The sequence below is a fragment of the Adiantum capillus-veneris genome, chromosome 18 (assembly GCF_014529385.1).
Source record: "Adiantum capillus-veneris isolate H3 chromosome 18, ASM1452938v2, whole genome shotgun sequence".
NCBI classification, from domain to species: Eukaryota; Viridiplantae; Streptophyta; class Polypodiopsida; order Polypodiales; family Pteridaceae; genus Adiantum; species Adiantum capillus-veneris.
The window spans coordinates 132,716,884-132,739,189 of record NC_140948.1 but is presented as its reverse complement, the minus strand read 5'-3'; the positions used below and the strand labels follow the sequence as shown (position 1 = coordinate 132,739,189).

Genomic DNA, 22,306 nt, shown 5'->3' with positions numbered 1-22,306 from the left:
GAATCCCACGTATCTTTAATACAAAGCAACATTAAATTGCACATGTATTCAATCTTGTAGATCGTCGGGTAGCAGCAACATCATTCTTTGGCACTTTTCTATGAGGCCTCTTACCCTTTCTAGGGCCAGCCACGACATGGTGAGCAATGATAGGTCCTTCATCCTCAACATCAATGGAGTTTTCCACCTCTTCCAATGCATTCATGTCGGCCGCTACCTCATGAAGCACACCTTCAGGAATGTGAGGCTCCCCTTCATGTCTTTGTACGTGAGGAGGGGTGACCAAATCAACTACAGCCACCAAACATAATGATCAAATAAATGTGTAAAGCACAACATACATGCAAGAAGAATCTTGAGTAAGATTCTTTGTGTTACCTTCATTGAGGGGTTGATCTTCTCTCTTCCCTTTCTTGCACTCCATGTAACCGGCAATGAAGACAAGGGCTAGTTTGGAGTTGTGTGGAAGGGATGGATTGAAAGATCGCAATGCACACTTTGCTAATTCTATGTCCTTATTATCCCCACTCGTAGTATGTTTCTGAGCAAGGCACTGGTTGGGGATTTCCACACTATGACCATGCTCTTTTGAGAGGTGGCGTACCATACGCTTTCTGCCTACTATGCCTACAATGACTAGTCGTAGGTCCTAACATGCCGCGAGTTTGCAATAGAATATCTTCCGGTTTAAGGATAAATAAACAAGCTCCTTGTACTACATCAATTAAACATCCCATGAGCATGCATGTTTGAGCATGTTTATGCTTGTGTGTATTAGACATAAAAATGCTTAAACGTACATGGGCATAAACATACCCGTGCTTAGACACATGCATACATTACGAGCATGCATTCTTGAATAAACCTACGCATGCGTGTGCAAGGTTGTTCATACATGCACGGTGATTATGCATGTTTAAGCATGTTTATTCTTGTGTGTATTAGACCTAAAAATTCTTAAACGTGCATGGGCATAAACATACCCGTGCATAGACATACGTTACGAGCATGCATTCTTAAATAAACCTACGCATGCATGTGCAAGCTTGTTCATGCATGCAGGGTGATTATGCATGTTCAAGCATGTTTATTCTTGTGCGTATTAGACCTAAAAATGCTTAAACATACCCGTGCATAGACACATGCATACATTACGAGCATGCATTCTTGAATAAATCTACGCATGCATGTGCAAGGTTGTTCATGCATGCAGGGTGATTATGCATGTTCAAGCATGTTTATTCTTGTGCGTACTAAACCTTAAAATGCTTAAACATACCCGTGCATAGACACATGCATACATTATGAGCATGCATTCTTGAATAGACCTACGCATTCATGTGCAAGGTTCATGCATGCACGGTGATTATGCATGGTTAAGCATGTTTATTCTTATGTGTATTAGACCTAAAAATGCTTAACCATACATGGGCATATACATACACATGCATAAACAAACCCGTACATAGACACATTAAACCTACGCATGCGTGTGCAAGGTTGTTCTTGCATGGGTATGCACGGTGATTATGCATGTTCAAGCATGTTTATTCTTATGTGTATTAGACCTAAAAATGCTTAAACATACATGGACATAGAATCTAGACATACACATGTATAAACGTACCCGTGCATAGACGCATGCATACATTACGAGCATGCATATTTGAATAAACCTACGCATGCATGTGCAAGGTTGTTCCTGCATGGGTCATAAGTCTCCGAGTACTAGCAAAAGTCTGGTAAGAATCTGGTAAGGCATCAAGAACAGTCTACACAAGGGAACTATCTAAAATGACTTCACCTACAGAAATAAGTTGCTCATTGATATCCTTAACACCAGCAAGGAAAGTGTCCATATCATCTTCCTCATGCATAATCTTCGACTCCAGCTTTTTATGTAGCAAACCAATTTTAGCCTCATTGGACTTGAATAAAGACCAACCAAAATAACCCAAGCCTGTTTTGCAGATTTTACTGAATGATGTGAGGAACAATGGTGCACTTCATAGAGAACACAATCAATGCATGAGCCTGCACGTCCTTTACATCCCAACGAGATTGTTCTGCCATAGACAAAACAACTCTAATAGCAGCAATCCTTGCAACAAGACCTGCCACATCCTCAACATCGCCTGCATCCTCAGAACCAGGACATACATCAATGCCCTGCACAATATTCCAGATGCCCTTTAACACAAGGACATGTTGCATCGTGTAAGCCCACATAGGGTAATTGTCCCCATCCAATCTATCCTCAGCAGCAAACATCTGGAACACATCTATGTTGTTGTCAGCCATGGTAAATGTTGCACCTGATGTGAAAACTGCCCGAAAAGAGGAGAAATGAAGCGGGAACAACACGTGCTATATAGAACAAAATGTAAAAGACTGTAAGGCACCTGTTATGCAAAAAATGACACTGACACAAATTTTGCACAAAATGACGAAATAGCCTGTGCAGTACTGCCTGTAGTGGAAACAGAGGCCGAAATGAGCCTGAATCAGGAATTTGAGCAGACTAAGCTCTACGAGTTTACCCGAAATTTTTGTCGACCTGCGAACGCTCGCCAAAGCTCACTGAAATCGGAGAAAATGAGCAGGCGTATGTTGGAGATGCTAGCGACTAAGCCTGGGAGGACGCAAGCTGCTCTAATACCAAGTGTTGTAATTAGGGTTGTAGAGAAATGCATACAGCTTGGAGAAGATGAAGGAAGCTCAAGGCACACAATAGAGAGTGTGTCACTTAGTGTGCAATGGAAAGATAGATAGCCCTAGAGTGATGGGCGTATATACAATGCACGGGGAAAAAATGCCCGGGCGGTCCTAGTGTGCTCACACACATCACTACCACATGTATATGGTAACACATGAGCCATCTCAATAACATCTCCCGACCAGTAAATGAAGCAATTCTTGTACAAGACTAAGCTATGAATGAACTTATAGACAATCTTGGAGATGGCTAGCTTATCGACCCCGAAGTGCTCGCTTATCTCAATCAATCCAGTGCCACTTGCTAAGCGCAATATGGACTTGATATCATCTTCTCCACTAAGATCACTCTTCCACTTATTATATTGAATGCCTCTAGGATATCATGTCAGTAAAGGTGCTCGTAGGGAAACAAGATAGCTTGTTGTAGAAGGAAAACCGGCAATCGAAATACGTCTTCGAAGAGTTGGTCATCTCCTCGTGTAGCCATCACATAGAAGTTTCACTACTTGATTTCTTGAGGTCCATAGAAGTGATTCAAGCCGCCAGCGGGTCGCTATTTGATGACCCTTTGCACAAGAATAATCCCTCTTATGATTGGGGGATGTACAAATTTTTTTTTAGAGAGTACACGAACTTTGAAACACACGCACACACCCTATGTACAACGGCCTCACAAGTAGGGAGAGAGGCATCCCATCACATGCACACACCCAATTGGGAATAGTCCCTAAGCACTTAGAACATGTCTTCAGTTCACCAAGGAGGGATTGAACCCAAGACCTTAGGCACATAGGCTATGACTCTACCAACTGAGCTAGCACTCGTTGACATGATGTACAAAACTGGCAACCAGGTGCTTGGTTGTGGGTTGCCAACTTGCCACATGTGAGCTGGCTCTTAGCTCATACCATAACTCAAGAGGTCGGTGTCTAGTTGGAGACGTAGGAGTGAAAGACTCTTAAAAGGAGTAGTGGAGCCCACTAACCGTTGAATGAATGTTCATTGAGCAATAAACGATGGGCTGAGGAGCTCTACTCAACTAATAAAAGCTCTGCGTGTTGTTTACCTGCGTGAATATGTGAGAGAAGGCTATCGTGGGGACCTGGCAAATGGTGGCCTCATTAGGTCCTCATGACTGCTTCCCAAACACGTTGCAAGGCTAGAAAACGTTGCCAGAGGAAGATATGCAGAAAACATGATGGCTACGTATATCATTTTTCAATGAATAGAAATGAATGCCCAACAAAATTGCAGAGCAATTCCTCTACAAATCACATGTGGCCAAGTAGGAAACGCTTCAGCCTATGAGGGGAGGAGACAGAGCCTTTTCAAATGTTGGCTCACAGGCTGGAAGTACGGCCAGATGTCCAGCAAAGAAGCGATCTTGGAGTCCAAATGCGAAAGTGTCACACATCATTGACAAAGAAGGTAACACAAAATTTCTGCAAGCAATTGATTTGCACAAATAATGAATTTTGTCAGGTTTAGAATCCCATATAATTTCTAGTATGCATTCTTAATTAGCAAAGATAACTATAAACCCTCAAAGAAATAGGTGCACAAAGGGGGTGAACATTGTGAAAGAAACATATACTCTTACTAGAGAGAGAGAGAGAGAGAGAGAGAGAGAGAGAGAGAGAGAGATGTCCGAACCAACCAATCTTGGCAATGAATTGATAAAATACAATGGGGGCCTAGGGTGCCTATATACTAGCCTTGGGGACCATAAGTACCTCCCTAAGGAAATTTCTATACCCAAGATTTGACAAATAAGTAAAATAAATACCTAAAGCCATAATAAACAATTGGGATCACATTGGACCATTCACTCGAGATGCTCTGAACTTTAACACCCTCCCTGCAACTCATAGTTGGATCTAGATGCGATTGCTAGCTACATTGTCGATAAATCATGGTCTAAGATCCGAATGAATGTTGAATGTCATGTGATGTCCTGTGATGTCTAATGATGTCCTGTGATGTGACTGTCGATTGGTACATGTGCTAGATGTGTGTTCCTAGTACGTAGGTACTAACAGTCAGTGCCTGCTAAGATGGCTTATGGCCACTGTCTGTTTTGCATGCGTAATCGAGGGCGATTACAATGCTTTTAAGAGGGGTGTATGTCACAAAGTGATGACATGGCTGCCCAGAAACTGAAACCCTAATTGGTGTTGAAAACCAAATTTGGAAACCTAACCCTAAAACTTGCAAACCCTAAAACCTGCCAAAAACCCTAACCCTAAATTTTGTCCCTAACCCTAACCCTATAAGGCAGCAGGGGCTGAACCTCGAAAATGTGCAAACATGTTGACGTGGCACCGTACGACAATGTCCGGAAATCACGCGTTGGGAAAAGCAGCTTTTGCTCTACGCAATTTGAGATAGAGAGAGAGAGAGAATACTCTTACTTTATTTTCTAAAGCTCATGAGAGCTTGTGAGAGAAAGAAACTTTGCTTTTATTTTTAGGCTTTTGATTTGAAGCTTTTGGGGCTCTGCTTTTGGCATCCCTTGTAAATTAAATATGTGAGTTGGGCTCCCACTCTACAGAGCATCTGGACACAGAGTTTGAGAGTGAGACCCAAACCACTCTTGTACTTTGAACACTAATTAATACAAAAAGAAATACCGAAAGGGGGGCTAGTCTTTGGGGCCAATATCTCTAGACACAGAACTCCGTTGGGCCAGTGCAAATCTATTGTGAACTCTGAACTGTTTTGAAGTGGTTATTTGGGGCTATCATGATTGATTCTTGACTTGGAGTGTCCAAGTCTGTTACAAGGACCGCTTCACTGTGAGTCTGCTCCGCTCCTAGGAGCAGCTGCGGAGAGGCCTAGAGCCAGGGATTTCAAAATGACGTGATCACACTATAATTTCAGGTTAATAACAATAGAAATGCAAAATAACAAATATTTTGTTAATTGATATTCGTCTTTTTTGACCTCTAGGGAGACCTGGAGACCGGCTTGTAGCCCGCCGGGCTAATTAGTTGGTCCGCCGGGCCCGCCGTGGCTATATAAAGGTGACGCCGGTGCTTGTGTTTTCACAAAAGAGGTACATTGAAAAGTCTTCACCAAACTTTCTGGCAGCTTTTCATATTCTCAAAGCAGTGTAGCAGTAATTTTTTAAACCCTTCCTTATTTTATTGATGTTTTTTTGAGTTTTTTGCATTAAAACTTAAAGGTTTAAAATTTCTTTTATCAAATCATCGTACGTGGATGCACTGGCACATGGTTGCAATTTCGACTAGGTGTGTCATTGTATTATTCAAACCCAACATTAGTGTTATAATGAATATCACACACAAGCGTAGTAGTGAAGCCTGAAGGGAATAACCCTCAATCTACTCAAACATGAGTAAGCCAATACAACGGTGAATCAAATATGTGATCAGTCCATCCCAAAAGTAGAGATATCGACCCAAAGATTCACCTTCCTACCTTCTTTCATGAATCAGTCTAGTCCAAAAAAGAACTAATGACACATGATTGGAGCTCTAATCGAAATAGCAAGCAAATACAGCGGTGAATCGAACATGTGATCAGTCCATCCCAAAAGTAGAGATATCGACCCAAAGATTCACCTTCCTACCTCCTTTCATGAATCAGTCCAGTCCAAAAAAGAACTAATGACCCATGATTGGAGCTCTAATTGGAATAGCAAGCAAATACAGCGGTGAATCAAACATGTGATCAGTCCATCCCAAAAGTAAAGATATCGACCCAAAGATTCACCTTTCTACTTCCTTTCATGAATCAGTCCAGTCCAAAAAAGAACTAATGACCCATGATTGGAGCTCTAATCGGAATAGCAAGAAAATAGAGCGGTGAATCAAACATGTGATCAATCCATCCCGCCCAAAGATTCACCTTTCTATCTCTTTTCAAGAATCAGTTCAGTCCAAAAAAGAACTAATGACCCATGATATATAGAAGTTCTAATAAATATAGCAATCAATTTAGCAAATATAACAGTGAACCAAGCATGAGATCAGTCCATCCCAAATGTAGAGATACCGACCCAAAGATTCACCTTTCTACCGCCTTTCAAGAATCGGTTCAGTCCAAAAAAGAACTAATGATCCATGATCAGAGTTACATTAAGTTTTAATTTTTTTAAAAGACTTCATTTTTTTACCTTTAGTTTTTATTCTAAATTTTAAAGGATGACCAAATTTAGCGGAAGAGGTGATGTGATGTGATGTCTATAAAAGGGTTATATAGAGCCGCAGGGGGTACACGACGGGCCCGGCGGGATTCTTGCTTGTCCCATCGGGTTTCATATTAAACCCGCCAGGCTTGTTGGGATTGTTGGTTGTCCCGCCGGTTCTACGTTTTCTACCGGTTTTCGTAGATCATGACATTAGATATGTTATTAACATGAAAAAATAGTGATAATAACAACAATAATTAACATTTAACAAAATGTATCATCGCGTAATTAAAATCCCTGCCTGGAGCAGCGTCGGCCTACTTGCAGAGAGGAGCGCCTGAGACAGCCCCTTGTTTGGACCCCATGGTTAGCACTCAGAGAGGCCACTTAGTTGGTAGTAGGCCTGGGATCCCATGGCAGAGGGTCCAGCACGCACTTTAGGTGACTGGCTACAGTTCTCAGGCTTGTCAGAGGAGCTTCAGGGCATCCAGCTTCAGGGCATGAGAGGGGTGCAGAGCATGTGTCAGGACATCATAGAGGCAGTACTAGCTGAGTGGCTCACACCTCTCGAGTCAGCAGCGCCCAGATGGATGGGGGCCTTTACGCGACTACAGGTTCTCATCGTTGTTCCGGCTTGCTCAGAGACTGTACCCTCCCTGTTTTTTGAGATACAGGGTGAGGGTCGCTTGCACCGAGGACTTTGAAGACTGCTCATGTCACATGACACATCCAACCCTATGTGTCCGTGGACAAGCTACAACACGATAAGGGTTCCGTCAGTCCAGTTAGTCTAGATTAGCAAGTGTTCTGGCACTTTTGTGAGTCTGTTCGCGCAGACCGTGCATGCCCATGCACTTAGTGTAGATGCGTATCCTCTGGTTGCACACAACATGATTATAAGCATTCCCATCAGAATCCTTCAAGGAAATTTTCCAATGCATTTAACCTATTTTCCCTATTTTTGACATTTTTCACTTATTAATTTAAGTGACTTTTGTCGGAAAGTAGGTAGGGCAAATCGAGTAAGTTTGTATATAAGCAAACCTAGGCTAGCACTAATTGGCATAAGAGGCAGCAGGAGCACCTTGCTCAATAGACAACTTCTCAGCAAGATCCCCTTGGTGGCGTTTTTCCTCCAAGCAAGAACCTCACCTTCACCTAGCTTTTCATCAGCAAGCACCTATTGCCATACAGCTTCAGCCCTTGGGGTTTTCAAAAACCCCCAATGTCATAGCCTCCCCATTGCTAGCGTTTTTCATCCAGATTGCATCGCAAGACAACCTCAGCCCTAGCGTTTCCAGAAACCCCAAATCGACCCCATTTACATGGCGTTTTCAGCAGATAAAGCACCAACAGATTTCAGCCTTTGACCACCTAAAGACCAACAGATTTCAGCCTGCAAAGACCAAACCACATTAGCGGCCTGCATCAATTTTCAGCCCTTAGATCGGCCTCGTCATCCCCGTCGTCGACATTGGTCTATCCTAGACATGCATCAGTCACATGCATTCAATTTGTACCAGTTTGTTCAAGCAATCGTAGACCACTCTCGCAAACGAGAGTGGGGCCTTCGAAGGAGGGTTTTACGTCTCTGGTGTTGTATTCTCTTCTCTCTCTATCTCTCAGTCTCATACACTTTCACGCACAATGTCCATTCACTTTGTTTGTGTCCATTGAACTCTCTCATTAAGAACGGAAGGCTCTCCCTTTCATAAGAACAAAAGGAACCTTGAGCACAGTTTGGAGCACTCATCTTGAGCAAAGTTCAAACATTCATTCTGTTGCACGTTACATTGGTATTAGAGCTTTGGCAGTGTTCTGTATCACTCAAGGAAAGAACCACATAATTTTTTTTTCCTGTTGCGATCGCGCAAACCCAAGTTCACTTGGGCGTGCTGATTCCTAATCGTGTTTTTGAAGAGTGACAGGAATCCCAGGAAAGAAGGGCTTGTTGCGCCTCCCCTTGTACCTCTTTTCACTCATTGAGAGCGGACCATGTACTTAGCGACCGGCCAATCGACGTGAGGTGGGAAAAAGGAAACCTTGGTGTGAGCGCAAGGCCGCCAAGGGGTGGGCCCGCGGAAAAGAGCAGAACTCGGGTGAAGAGAAGACCCTTCTAAAACACAGGTTGCAAGCGAAAGAAAACCCTCAAGAACCTCAAGACCCTCAAGAACCCAAGAACCCAAGACCTGGAAGAGTCCAAGTTCCTCGTGAACTTAAGAATCAAAGATCATAGTGCATGGTCATTACCCGAAGCGGAATGGATACTTCGCATACAAGTGATGAGCATGAGAGAGATGATGAAGAATTTTTCCCACCAGGAGGTTTTTCTGACCCTCCCCCTTCTCCATCTACGCCACGGATTGTACCAAATCCTATGGAGGTGATGGTTAAGTCGATGATAGAGATGACGGCACAACAACAAGAAACGAATCGCGTTGCGATGGCACAACTAGAAAGAAAAGCAGAACGACACGGAGCCTTGGAGCGTGAACGCCAACTCAGACAAGACACCTTTGAGCGTGAGCGTGATCAAGCGCGCTTGGCAGCTGAAGAATGACAGGCCGAGCGTGCGATACAAAGTGAACAACGTATGGAAGAGTTGGTACAACATGTTCTCGCTTCGAAGTCCGAGCCAACCAAAGATATTGGTAGGTAGTTCCTCAAGTGGCGCAAGCCGGGATGCGGACTCCAACAACCCAGTCACAGAAAAGTTGACTTTCAATAAGTATGATGGTAAGATGGATGCTACGGTTATTCATTCTTGGTTGCATCAATTTAATGCTTATTTTGCGACAACTAAGAAGACAAGAAATAGCAAGGTTTTGACGGCAGCTAGGTACCTTGCCGGTGATGCCATCAATTGGTACCACGCATGGCAAGAGGCACAATTAGCCGCGCACCCAGAGGAAGCCGACGAATTCACGCCCCTTTCCTTCAATCGGTCTAATTTCCAAGACAAGCTCAAGGCGTGGTTTATGCCACCTCAGTACCTCGCACGATTGAAGGGCGATTGGCGCCCTCTCAAGGAAAATGGTATCCCGGTTATGTCTTTGCAGCTCGGCAATCAGTTATGCAAGTCGGATGATTAGCGCAAAGAGGCATACCTTTATGGATTGGACGAATATATCAAGTATGATGTCGAGGTGCTCGATCCAATCGATCTCAAGAAGGCGGTAGCGATTGCTCTCGTACAGGAGATGAAGCACAACAAGGGAAAGCCTAAGGAGAACAAGACTTCGACAAGTACCTCCCAGACTTATCAAAACCCTCAGAATGATAAGAATGGTAAGAACGGAAACTCTTCTAACCAATCTTCCAACAGTCTCTCAGAAAAGAATTCTTCCAATGAACCTAAGGATAAGGCTAACACAATTGCTAAACCTAAGCTCACTCCAGATGAAAAGGTAGCACAAGGAATTTTAGAAGGATACATCACGTCGGAAGAGCAAAGCACTTATTCTAAGGAAGGTCGTTGTTTTCATTGTCACATTAAGGGTCACATAAAAAGAACGTGTCCTAAGCTTGACTCTAATGAATCTAAAGAATCCACAGAATCCACTTCCTCTGTGAATGCAATTAATGATAACACGAGTATGCCCCAAGTTACTCCTGACCCTCCCATTGATAAGTCTCTCATTAAATGTTATGGTCATATGACGGGGCAGCGTTTTGTCATATTGTTTGACCCAGGCAGTATGCATGATGTGATCAGTCCCTCTCTTGTTGAGAGAGCCCGCATAGAGGTTAGTCAGAAATCTCCTCTCGAGGTCTCTGGCTTCGCTCCCGGTATGGACTCTCTCATCACGAAAGAGTGCCTTGATGTGTTGTTTACAGTTCAACAAGCTGCTTTCCGTAGAAATTTTTTTGTCTCTCCTCTCTCAAGATGCGATATGATTTTGGGCATTCTATGGTTTCGTGAGCATAACCCTCTCATTGATTGGGCAGAAAATACGTTCACTTTCAATGCAAAAAGTGACTCTCCCATTGTCATTCGTTGAGAGCAAGTTGTTCATTCTCCATCTCTCATTGCTAAAGTGCAGGCGAAGATTGAACCGATTCAGGAGAAGGAGACTCTTTCAGTCTCTTCTTCTCCAAAGCATGATACACAGGATTTGCATGATGATAAGCATGATGATTTGAATGATTATGATGAGCATGATGATTTGGATGACACTGACAAGCATGATGATTTGCATGATCAAGATGTGATTTCTCACAAGCATGATGATTTGCATGAAAATGGTGTGTTAGTTGATACTTTCTTTAGTGAAGCTAACCTCATTGCAGATTTGATCAGTCACGAGGAACCGATCTTGGCTTTCGAGTCGAGGTCCAAAGAACTCCTTCAAGAAGAACCGATCTTGGCTCTCAAGCCTAGGTCCAAAGATCCCTCATAGGAAGTTTTATGTGTTTGCATGATTAGTATGCACGCATTGTTCGAGTTTTTCATTCGTGATCGTTTCCTGTATTTTAGTCAGCGTCTTTATGTGATCCCTTTTCCTAGGCATGGCATATTGTACGTCGAGCATGTTTCACGCATGAATGAGCACGGATGTATGCGGATAATTCATGAAAAGCTGAAAAGTATGCATTCAAGGAAGTCACATTTCATGTCTCTTCCTTGGCACGACACAGTTGTAGAAAGAGCACATGAAACTATGAGCACCAAGCATGGGCATTTCCGTTGTGAATTGCCACAGTTGATTGCTTTAGATCGGAAGAGAGAGATTCAATCTCATTGTTTGCGTGTGTGTGGTGAACGGTTTGACACTCCGTCTCTTTATTCATCTACATTGCATGCACAGTCTTTGAGGAAGACAAGATTTTTTCCGATCACTTCACATGGAATAGGTATGTTCATGGTTTTGTGTTGGAAATGGTTTCAGAAATTTTTTAGCCATGGAGATGAAAGAAGCATGACTCTAGACGAAGTTGAAGCATCGAAGGAGCCTCAAAAGACTTTACGTCGCTTTCGGCGCGGCCCAAAGAAGCAAGCATTGCAGACCTTTATGAAGTTCAAGTACCACACGACCCACACATCAGAGTGGGCCGGCGAAGAGTCCCTTCCAGGATTCCGGATGTTATTGGCGCTCTCCCTCGACGCCATACAATTCGGTACCAGTACCTCACTTTGAAAAGGAGGGGATGTCACGTGACACATCCAACCTTATGTGTTCGTGGACAAGCTACAACATGACAAGGGTTCCGTCAGTCCAGTCAATCTAGATTAGCAAGTGTTCTGGCACTTTTGTGAGTCTGTTCGCAGTCCGTGCATGCCCAAGCACTTAGTGGAGATGCATATCCTCTAGTTGCACACAATATGATCATAAGAATTTCCATCAGAATCCTTCAGGGGAATTTTCCAGTGCATTTAACCTATTTTCCCTATTTTGGATATGTTTCACCTATTAATTTAAGTGACTTTTGTTGGAAAGTAGGTAGGGGAAATTGAGTAAGTTTGTATATAAGCAAACCTAAGCTAGCACTAATTGGCAGAAGAGGCGGTAGGAGCACCTTTCTCAAAAGGCAACTTCTCAGCAAGATCCCCTTGGTGGCGTTTTTCCTCCAAGCAACAATCTCACCTTCACCTAGCGTTTTCAGCAGCAAGCACCTATCGCCATACAGCTTCAGCGCTTGGCGTTTTCAGCAACTCCCATCGCCATAGCCTCCCCATTGCTAATGTTTTTCATCCAGATTGCATCGCAAGACAACCTCCGCCCTAGCGTTTCAAGGAACCCCAAATCGCCCCCATTTGCTTGGCGTTTTCAGCAGATAAAGCACCAACAGATTTGAGCCTTTGATCACCTAAAGACCAGCAGATTTCAGCCCGCAAAGACCAGCCCACATCAACGTTTTGGTTCTAGACATTTTCAGCCATTAGCGTTTTTGGGACAGCAACAGAGTTACATCAGATTTCAGCGAGTAGCATTTTTGGACAACACTAAAGTAGCATCAGTTTTCAGCCCTTAGATCGGCCTCGTCATCCCCGTTGTCGACATCGGTCTATCCTAGACTTGCATCAATCACATGCATTCAGTTTGTGCAAGCAATCGTAGACCACTCTTGCCAACGAGAGTGAGGCCTTCGGAGGAGGGTTTTACAACGTCTCTGGTGTCGTATTCTCTTCTCTCTCTATCTCTCAGTCTCATACACTTTCACGCATAGTGTCCATTCACTTTGTTTGTGTCCATTGCACTCTCTCATTAAGAACGGAAGGCTCTCCCTTCCATAAGAACAAAAGGAACCTTGAGCACAGTTAGGAGCACTCATCTTGAGCAAAGTTCAAACATTCATTCCGCTGCACCTTACAGCTCATTCTATGTGGTCCAAGCTCGTCGAAATGTTTGATCAGGATTCCATGATGCAATCGATCACCCTTATTAGACAGTGCCATCAAGTTTCCAATCGGAAGTTCGACGCAATCTTTTCTTATGAAGGTAAAGGTTATTCATGATCAACTATAGTCTATGAAAAGTGCATTGACAAGTACCCAAATAGTTACTTTGGTACTCACGAATTGCCTGAGGAATGCAAGAGGTTGTCGATGGGGGTTGACGTTGTCAGGTAGCGTTAGCTGCAACTTTTCAAAACGCAGCGAGGGTGGGGGATGCACCTTGGACTCCGCCACTAAGCACCACGTCTGGGAGCATTTTTGTCACGTGACACATCCAACCCTATGTGTCCGTGGACAAGCTACAACATGACCAGGGTTCAATTCAGTTAAGTCAGTCTAGAATAGGAAGTGATCTGGCACTTCTGTAAGTCTGGTCGCAGACCGTGCATGTCCAGACACTCAGTGTAGATGCATATCCTCTGGTTTCACACAACATGATCATAAGCATTCCCATCCGAATCCATCAGAATCCTTCAGGGGAATTTTCCAGTGCATTTAACCTATTTTTTACATTTTTCACTTATTATTTTTAAGTGACTTTTGTTGGAAAGTAGGTAGGGCAATTTTGCTAAGTTTGTATGTTGGGGTATAAAGCCCAATGTGGTCGCCCAGGTAAGTGGGCGGGCCACCAGGTATGTACACATATTCTTTTGTTAAAACTTAATAAGAACTCACTATGCTCTACACATTACAGTAGAGCGAGTTCACCATATCGTCGTGCTCTTCTTCTCGCACTCTCTCTCGCGTCGCACTTCTGCTCGTACTCCTTCAACTGGTATCAGAGCTCAGATCGAGGCTCGGGGCAGCACTGCAGGAGGCTAGAGTCACCAGCTCAGATTGGAGTGAAATTCGACAGGCGAAGACACGGCGAATTTCATTCTGAGGTCATCTTGACCACCGTTCGGCTTCGACAAAGGTCTGTGCAGGCCATTTTCGACTACGTGGTCTCAGTGGGTGCAAATCCGACTCTGCAAATTTGGGGTTTTTCGGCCTACTACTGCAGGTGTTGAGGATATCGACACTCCCAGAGTGTTGATTTGTGGCTGTCTACACATCGAAGGACGGCTCACAGTTCTTGGAGGCGTGTCACATACGACACGGGCGCATCTACACACAGACTGTAGGCGACATCCACTAGTTCATCAGGTAGCTTGTGTTTGCTACTTGATATTCTAGATTTCATCCTGACATTGCAGGTACTTCCACATGGGATGTATTGTCAGAGATGATGTATGTATGTTGAGGGTTTGCTGGCTATGAGTCACGCAGCAAACAACCGCCGCAGCGGTTACAGCATACAGTGGGAAATTTGTGGATGTATGACTTTGTGGGAAGTCTATGTACTGTCAGATTTACTGCAGCCTTTGTTGAGGGTCGAGTGAGGTTTTATTGAGATGGGGGATTCTCGAATGTTGAGATCCTTTCGGTGATACAGGTCTTGGAGCGATCCCTCGAGCACCCTTAGATAGGTAGCTAGGATGTATTGACTGTGAGTTAGATAGTTGGGATTGCATCTTTGCTTTACTGCCATTGAGGCATTGTCACAGTCTATGCTTACAGGACAATGACAGACAGTACAGGTGCAGGACAGGTTTACCCGTAGCTTACAGTGTCAGAGAGACAGTGTTTTTGAGCTGTTTTTGGTCTGTTTTTTGAGTACACCAGAGCCATTTTACAAAGGAGACTCTGCTGAAATTTATGCAGAATCTGAAGCTTTCTTGGTTCATTTGACTTGTTGATATTGGTTCAGAGGTCAGTTTACAGGGGAAACTCTGCCGAATTTTTCCCAGGAAAGTAAACCACTGTGAAGCGTAGCTATGGCTGGATCACAGGACACTGCTCTTTACAATATCAAGAAGCTTGATGGAACCAATTTCCCATTGTGGAAGAAGCAGATTTGGCACGTGTTGGTACAAAAGAAGCAGATAAAACCTATAAAGCTCAAGGGGATAAAACCAAAAGATATGGGCGAAGATGAATAGGAACAAAATGGATGAATTGGCACTTTCTACCATTATGCTGACTTTGGCAGAAAGCGTTTACTTCAATGTAGCAGACGAGATGTCGGCTTATCAAGCATGGTTAAAGCTGAGTGATCTTTATGAGAAGCAGAGTGTAGCTTCACAGGTATACTGGCTTAAGAAGCTTGTTGACTTGAAGATGAAAGAAGGGACACCTATGTCTAATCATCTGAATGAATTCAACACAATCTATAGTCAGTTGTCAGCTCAAGGTGTCAAGTTTGATGAACCTGTTAGAGCTATGTTCCTGTTGATCACATTTCCGGAAAGTTGGGACACTTTTCGCACAGCTTTGAGTAATTCTGCACCTCCAGATGGTTTGAACATAGCAGGTGTAGAAGGAAGTCTGCTTACTGAAGAAACCAATAGAAAGACAATGGACAAAGGCAAAGGAACAGCCTTAGTTGTCAGGGGTAGGACCAAAGAAAAGTACAAAGGTGGAAAGAGGAATCAGTCTCCTAGCAAGTCCCGCAGTGCTAAAGGCAAGAGTGACATAGAATGCTACCATTGTGACAAGAAGGGTCACATGAAAAGAGACTGCAGAGAATGGAAAGCAGAAAAAGGCAAAGAGAAAGCTGAAGACCATGGTGAGAAGAACAAGTCCTCAGTGAAGATTCAAGAAATAAATGTGACAAACACTGTTGCAGAGTATGACAGTCTAGTGTCAGGAGACATCTACTTTTTCAAGAATACAATGGACTCAGCTCTTCTTACAGCATCTGATGGAAATGCACTGAGTGACTGGATTATAGACTCAGGGGCATCACTTCATGTGTCTCCAAACAAGGAGTGGTTTACCTCTTATGTGACCACTAAAGATCATGTTCGGCTAGGCAATGGGCAGACATGTGAGATCTTAGGTGTTGGAGATGTTCAATTGAAGTTTCAGAATGGCTCTTCTTTCACGCTGAAGAATGTGAGACATGTTCCCGCAATTACAAAGAGCTTGATCAGCACAGGTTTACTTGATGATTCTGGCTACGCCACCACTTTTGGACAGAACATGTGGAAGATATCCAAGGGTTCTATGACAGTAGCACATGGAGTAAAGTCTGGAGGACTTTACATGATTTATGTATCAAATGTCTCTAAAAATGTAATCAATGTAACCGAGCAGCCTAACGTTTCTTTGTGGCATAGCCGGTTAGGACATATGTCCAAGAAGGGAATGGAAATCTTGTCTCGTTCTGGTTATTTGCCTGGATTTTCATTTAATGATTTAGAATTCTGTGAACATTGTCTATATGGTAAGCAAACACAGCAGTCACATAAGCATAGAAGCAGTAGAAGAGATACACAGTTGGCACTTGTTCATAGTGATTTGCGTGGACCTATGCCTAACCTATCTCTAGGGGGAGCTTCTTACTTTATGACATTTATAGATGATTACTCGAGGAAAGTATGGGTTTACTTTCTCAAGCACAAGGATGAAGCGTTTAGTGTTTTCAAAACGTTTGTGACACTTGTGGAGAATCAGAGTGGCAAGAAGCTTAAATGCTTACTCACTGACAATGGTGGAGAGTATGTTTCAAAGGCCTTTCAGGACTTTTGTGAGTCAAAAGGTATAAAACGTGAACTTACTGCTCCTTACAATCCTCCTCAAAATGGTGTTGCTGAGAGGATGAATAGGACCATACAAGAGAAGGTCATAAGTATGTTGTCTAATGCACAGGTGCCAAATGGGTTTTGGGCTGAAGCTGTATCAACAACTGTTCATCTTGTAAATAGATCTCCTAGCAAGGTTTTGCAGAAGCATTCAGTGCCAGAGATGGTATGGTCAGGCAAAATGCCCTCATACAAGCATCTCAGAGTCTTTGGCTGTGAGGCATATACTCACGTTCCAAAGGAATTTAGCAACAAACTTGAGCCAAAGAGTAGAAAGTGCATCTTTCTAGGCTATGGTAATTCTGGTGAGATGGGGTACAGACTTTGGGATCCCGAATCCAGAAAGGTTGTCCGTAGCAATGATGTTCACTTTACTGAATCCAAATATCATTCTAAACCAAAGAGGGTTGAGGAGATTAGAAGAGTTGTCTTCCAAGAAGATGGACCTGCACGTGCAAGACAAAATGTCAGGGCTCAAGAGGAGCAAGGACAGGATAGAGTGGAACCACAAGTTGTGGCTGAGCCTGAGCCACCTATTGTGCGTAGATCTGGACGTGTCACGTGACCTCCTGATAGGTTTGTTCCATCTATGAATTATGTCATGTTGACTGATTGCAATGAGCCTTCATGTTACAAGGAAGCAGTGCAAATGAAGGACTCCGGGAATTGGCAATTGGCCATGCAGTCAGAGATGACAACTCTGCATAAAAACAAGACATTGAAGCTAGTTAAATTACCACGGGGCAAAAAGGCTCTACCCTGTAAATGGGTTTACAGGTATAAGATCACCGCTCATGATAGTCAGCCAAAGTACAAAGCAAGGCTTGTTTCCAAGGGCTTTAAGCAAGAACAAGGCATTGACTTTGATGAAGTCTTCTCTCCGGTGGTCAAGATGACTACATTGAGATGCTTTCTTGCATTGGTTGCCATATTAGATTTGGTGTTGCACGAAATGGATGTCAAGACAACGTTCTTGCATGGTGATTTAGATGTGGAAATTTACATGCAACAGCCAGAAGGGTTTGTTGAGAAAGGCAAGGAAGATTGGGTATGCCAGTTGTTAAAGAGTCTTTATGGCTTAAAACAATCACCGAGGGCATGGTACCATAAATTCCACAAGTTTATGCTTTCTCAAGGCTACAAACGTAGTGAGTTCGATCACTGTCTATATACAAAGAAGTCTAAGGATGGTAGTTGGCTGATCCTTATTTTGTATGTGGATGACATGTTGATTGCTGGCAAGCACTTGGAAGAAATTTCATCTTTGAAGTCAAAGATGGCAAAATCGTTTACATGAAAGACATGGGTGAGGCAAGTCATATACTTGGTATGCGCATTGAGAGAGACAGATCAAAGAAGTTGATTTGGTTATCTCAAACAGAGTATATTGACAAGGTTTTGCAACGTTTCAATACGGAGAAGGAAAAGGCACTGAGTGTTCCATTGCCACCATATGTGAAACTTAGCAAACAGGATTGTCCTGTGTCTGAGGAAGAACAGGCTGAAATGGATAAGATTCCATATGCGTCTGCAGTGGGTAGTTTGATGTATGCAATGATTGCTACTCACCCAGACATTGCATTTGCAGTGGGAGTAGTAAGTCGATACATGTCAAACCCAGACAAGGAACATTGGGAGGCAGTGAAAGGAATATTGAGATACCTGAAAGCTACAAAGAGTATGCGTATATGCTATGGGAGTCAGGAGCTAAGTGTAAAGGGTTTTACAAACTCAGATTATGCAGGTGACTTAGACAACCGAAAGGTCTACGTTAGGTATTTCTTTACATTGGATGGTGGAGCAGTATCATGGCGTTTTAGATTACAAGATTGTGTTACTATCAGTCTACTACAGAGGCTGAATATGTTGCAGCATCAGAGGCATGCAAAGAATCAATTTGGATTAATCGACTAGTAACAGATTTGGGAATCAAAGAAGAGATGCCTGTGTTATATTGTGATAGTCAAAGTGCTATACAATTGGCTCGCAATCCAGTTTATCACTCAAAGACAAAGCATGTGGATGTGAAGTATCATTTCATCAGGGAAATGCTCGAGGATAAGCAACTTCAGCTTGTCAAAGTTCACACCACAGAAAATCCTGCTGATCTACTTACAAAAGGACTTCCCTCAGAGAGCTTTGCGCATTTTTGCAAGCAGTTAGGTGTAGGGTAGTACACCACTTCTCTACATCTCTTGTATATTAGCTTGTATAGTAGCTTCTCTCACACTTAATGTACCACATTGGACTTTAAGTGGGAGGTTGTTGGGGTATAAATCCCAATGTGATCGCCCAAGTAAGTGGGCGGGCCGCCATGTATGTACACATATTCTTTTGTTAAAACCTAATAAGAACTCACTATGCTCTACACATTACAGTAGAGCGAGTTCACCATGTATGTACACATATTCTTTTGTTAAAACCTAATAAGAACTCACTATGCTCTACACATTACAGTAGAGCGAGTTCACCATATCGTCGTGCTCTTCTTCTCGCACTCTCTCTCGCGTCGCACTTCCGCTCGTACTCCTTCATTGTATATAAGCAAACCTAGACTAGCACTAATTGGCAAAAGAGGCAGCAGGAGCACCATCGCTCAATAGGCAACTTCTCAACAAGAACCTCTCTTGGTGGTGTTTTTCCTCCAAGCAAGAACTCAGGTCCCCTAGCGTTTTTCATCAAGCATCGCCAGCATAACCTCAGCCTTGGCGTTTTCAGCACTCAGCAGTCCATCGCCATCAAGCTCAACAAATCATCGCCAGAAACCCTAGCATTCCCAGATTTGCAGCCTCAGCCCATAGCGTTTTTCAGCAGATAAAGACCAGCAGTTATCAGCCTTGACTGCCTCAAAAACATCAGATTTCAGCCCGCAAAGAGCAAGCCACATCAGCGTTTTTGGTCCCCATGATATTCAGTCAGTAGCGTTTTTGGGAACAGCAGCAAATCAGCGCAGAATCAACCATTAGCTATTTTGGAAAGCAATTCATAAGCATCAGATTTCAGCCCTTAGATCAGTCTCGCCATCCCCGTCGTCGTCATCGATCTAGCCTAGACTTGCATCAATCACATGCATTCAGTTTGTATCAGTTTGTGCAATCAATAGTAGACCACTGTCGCCGACAAGGGTGGGGCCCTTGGAGGAGGGTTTAACAAGGTCTTTGATGTCGTATTCTCTTCTTTCTCTATCTCTCAGTCTCATACACTTTCGCGCACAGTGTCCATTCACTTGTTTGTGATCATTTCACCCTCTCATTAAGAACAGAAGGCTATCCCTTCCATAAGAACAAAAAGGAACCTTAGCACAATTTGGAGCATTCATCTTGAGCAAAATTCAAACATTCAAACCGTTGCACCTTACATTGGTATCAGAGCTTTGGCAGTGTTCTGTATCACTCAAGGAAAGAACCACAAGAATCACAAGAATTTATTTTGCTTGTTGCGGTCGCACGAATCCAAGTTTTCTTGGGCGTGTCGATTCCTAATCGTGTTTTTGAAGAGTGATAGGAATCCCAGGAAAGAAGGGCTTGTCCAGTCTCCCCTTGTGCCTCTTTTCACTCATTGAGAGCGGACCGTGCACTTAGCGGCCGGCCAATCGACGTGAGGTCGGAAAAAGCAACCTTGGTGTGAGCGCAAGGCCGCCAAGGGGTGCGCCCGCGGAAAAGAGCAGAACTCGGGTGAAGAGAAGATCCTTCTCAAACACAGATTGCAAGCGAAAGAAGAACCGCAAGAACCTCAAGACCCTCAAGAACCCTAAGAACCAAGACCGCAAGAACCCAAGTACCTTGTGAACTTAAGAACCCAAGACCACAAGAACCCAAGACTTCAGTGGATGGTCATCACTCAAAGCGGAATGGATACTTCGCTTGGAGGTGATGAGCATGAGAGAGGCGAAGAAGAATTTTCCCCACTAGGAGGTTTTTCGACCCTCCCCCTTCCCCATCTACGTCAAGGATTGCACTAACGCTTATGAGGCTTTCGACAAGATGGTGATGGACATGAAGTTAGACCGCGACGCACGAAAAGCAGAAAGAGAATAAAAAAGAAAGGCCTACGAAGGGAAGATGGCAGCCATAGATTGTGACTACGAAAAAAGCGTGGCAGCCATACAGCGTAAGTACGACTTGGAAGCCAAAGAAAGTAAAGCTAAATTGGATCGTGAGAACAAAGAAAGTCAAGCCAAATTGGATCGCGAGAACAACCAAAGACAAGCAACATTTGATCGCCAGAACCAAGCAAGAAAAGAAAAGAGCGACCAACACATGAAAGAGTTCTTGTGACTCTTTTCTCAAGTGCAGGTACAGATGCAAGAGATTCAGAAGAAGAAGACTCTCTCAGTCTCTTCTTCTCCCAAGCATGACACACAGGATTTGCATAATTATGAGAAGCATGATGAATTGGATGATAATGATGAGCATGATGATTTGAATGATAATGATGAGCATGATGATTTGGATGACACTGACAAGCATGATGATTTGTTTGATCAAGATGTGATTTCTCACAAGCATGATGATTTGCATGAAGATGACGTGACTGTTCACAAGGATGATGAGTTAGTTGATGCATTTTCTAGAGAAGCTAACCTCGTTGCAGATTCAATCAATCACGAAGGATCGATCTTGGCTCTCGAGCCTAGGTCCAAAGAACCCCCTCGGGAAGAACCGATCTTGGCTCTCGAGCCTCGGTCGAAAGAACCCTCACAGGAAGTATTATGTGTTTGCATGATTCATACGCACGCATTGTTAGAGTGTTTCATTCCTGATCATTTCCTGTATTTTAGTCACCGTCTTTATGTGATCCCTTTCCTAGGCATGTTGTACGTTGAGCTCGTTTTACTCATGAATGAGCACGAATGTATGTGGATTTCTCATGAAAAACTGAAAAGTATGCATTTCAGAAAGTGACATTCCATGTCTCTTCCTTGGCATGACACATTTGTAGAAAGAGCATATGAAAGAATGAGCACCAAGCATGGACATTTCCGTTGTGAATTGCCATAGTTGATTGCTCTAGATCAGAAGAGAAAGATTCGATCTCATTGTTTGTGTGTGTGTGGTGAACGGTTTGGCACTCCGTCTCTTTGTTCATCTACATTGCATGCATAGTCTATTAGGACGACAAGATTTTTTCCACTCAATTTACATTAAATAGATATGTTCATGGTTTTGTGTTGAAAATGGTTTTAGGAATTTTCAGCCATGGAGATTCTTGAAGAAGAAAGAAGCATGACTCTCGACGAAGTTAAAGCATTGAAAGAGCCATACAAGACTTTCACTTTCGGCGCGGCCCAAAGAAGCAAGCGTTGCAGACCTTTATGAAGTTCAAGTACCGCACGACCCACACATCAGAGAGTGGGCCGGCGAAGAGTCCCTTCTAGGATTTAGTATGCTATTGGCAATCTCTCTCGACGCC

General features: G+C 43.4%; 1 protein-coding gene across 1 annotated transcript; it reads right to left on the bottom strand.

Annotated features, from left to right (window-relative positions):
• Positions 1-31: 31 nt before the first annotated feature.
• On the bottom strand, positions 32-709 carry LOC147436450 (uncharacterized). The gene is made up of 2 exons (XM_086488169.1): positions 379-709; positions 32-291 (listed from the first exon to the last, which is right to left on the bottom strand). Exons 1-2 carry the CDS (start codon positions 605-607, stop codon positions 32-34), a joined length of 489 nt encoding a protein of 162 aa, XP_086344295.1. The 5' UTR covers positions 608-709.
• Positions 710-22,306: the final 21,597 nt, after the last annotated feature.

Coding starts and splice junctions, on each gene's coding strand:
- LOC147436450 (XM_086488169.1), bottom strand. CDS start 607: ATGGTACGCCACCTCTCAAAAGAGCATGGTCATAGTGTGGAAATCCCC. Junction 292..378: donor AGATCAACCCCTCAATGAAG/GTAACACAAAGA, acceptor TGGTGGCTGTAG/TTGATTTGGTCACCCCTCCT.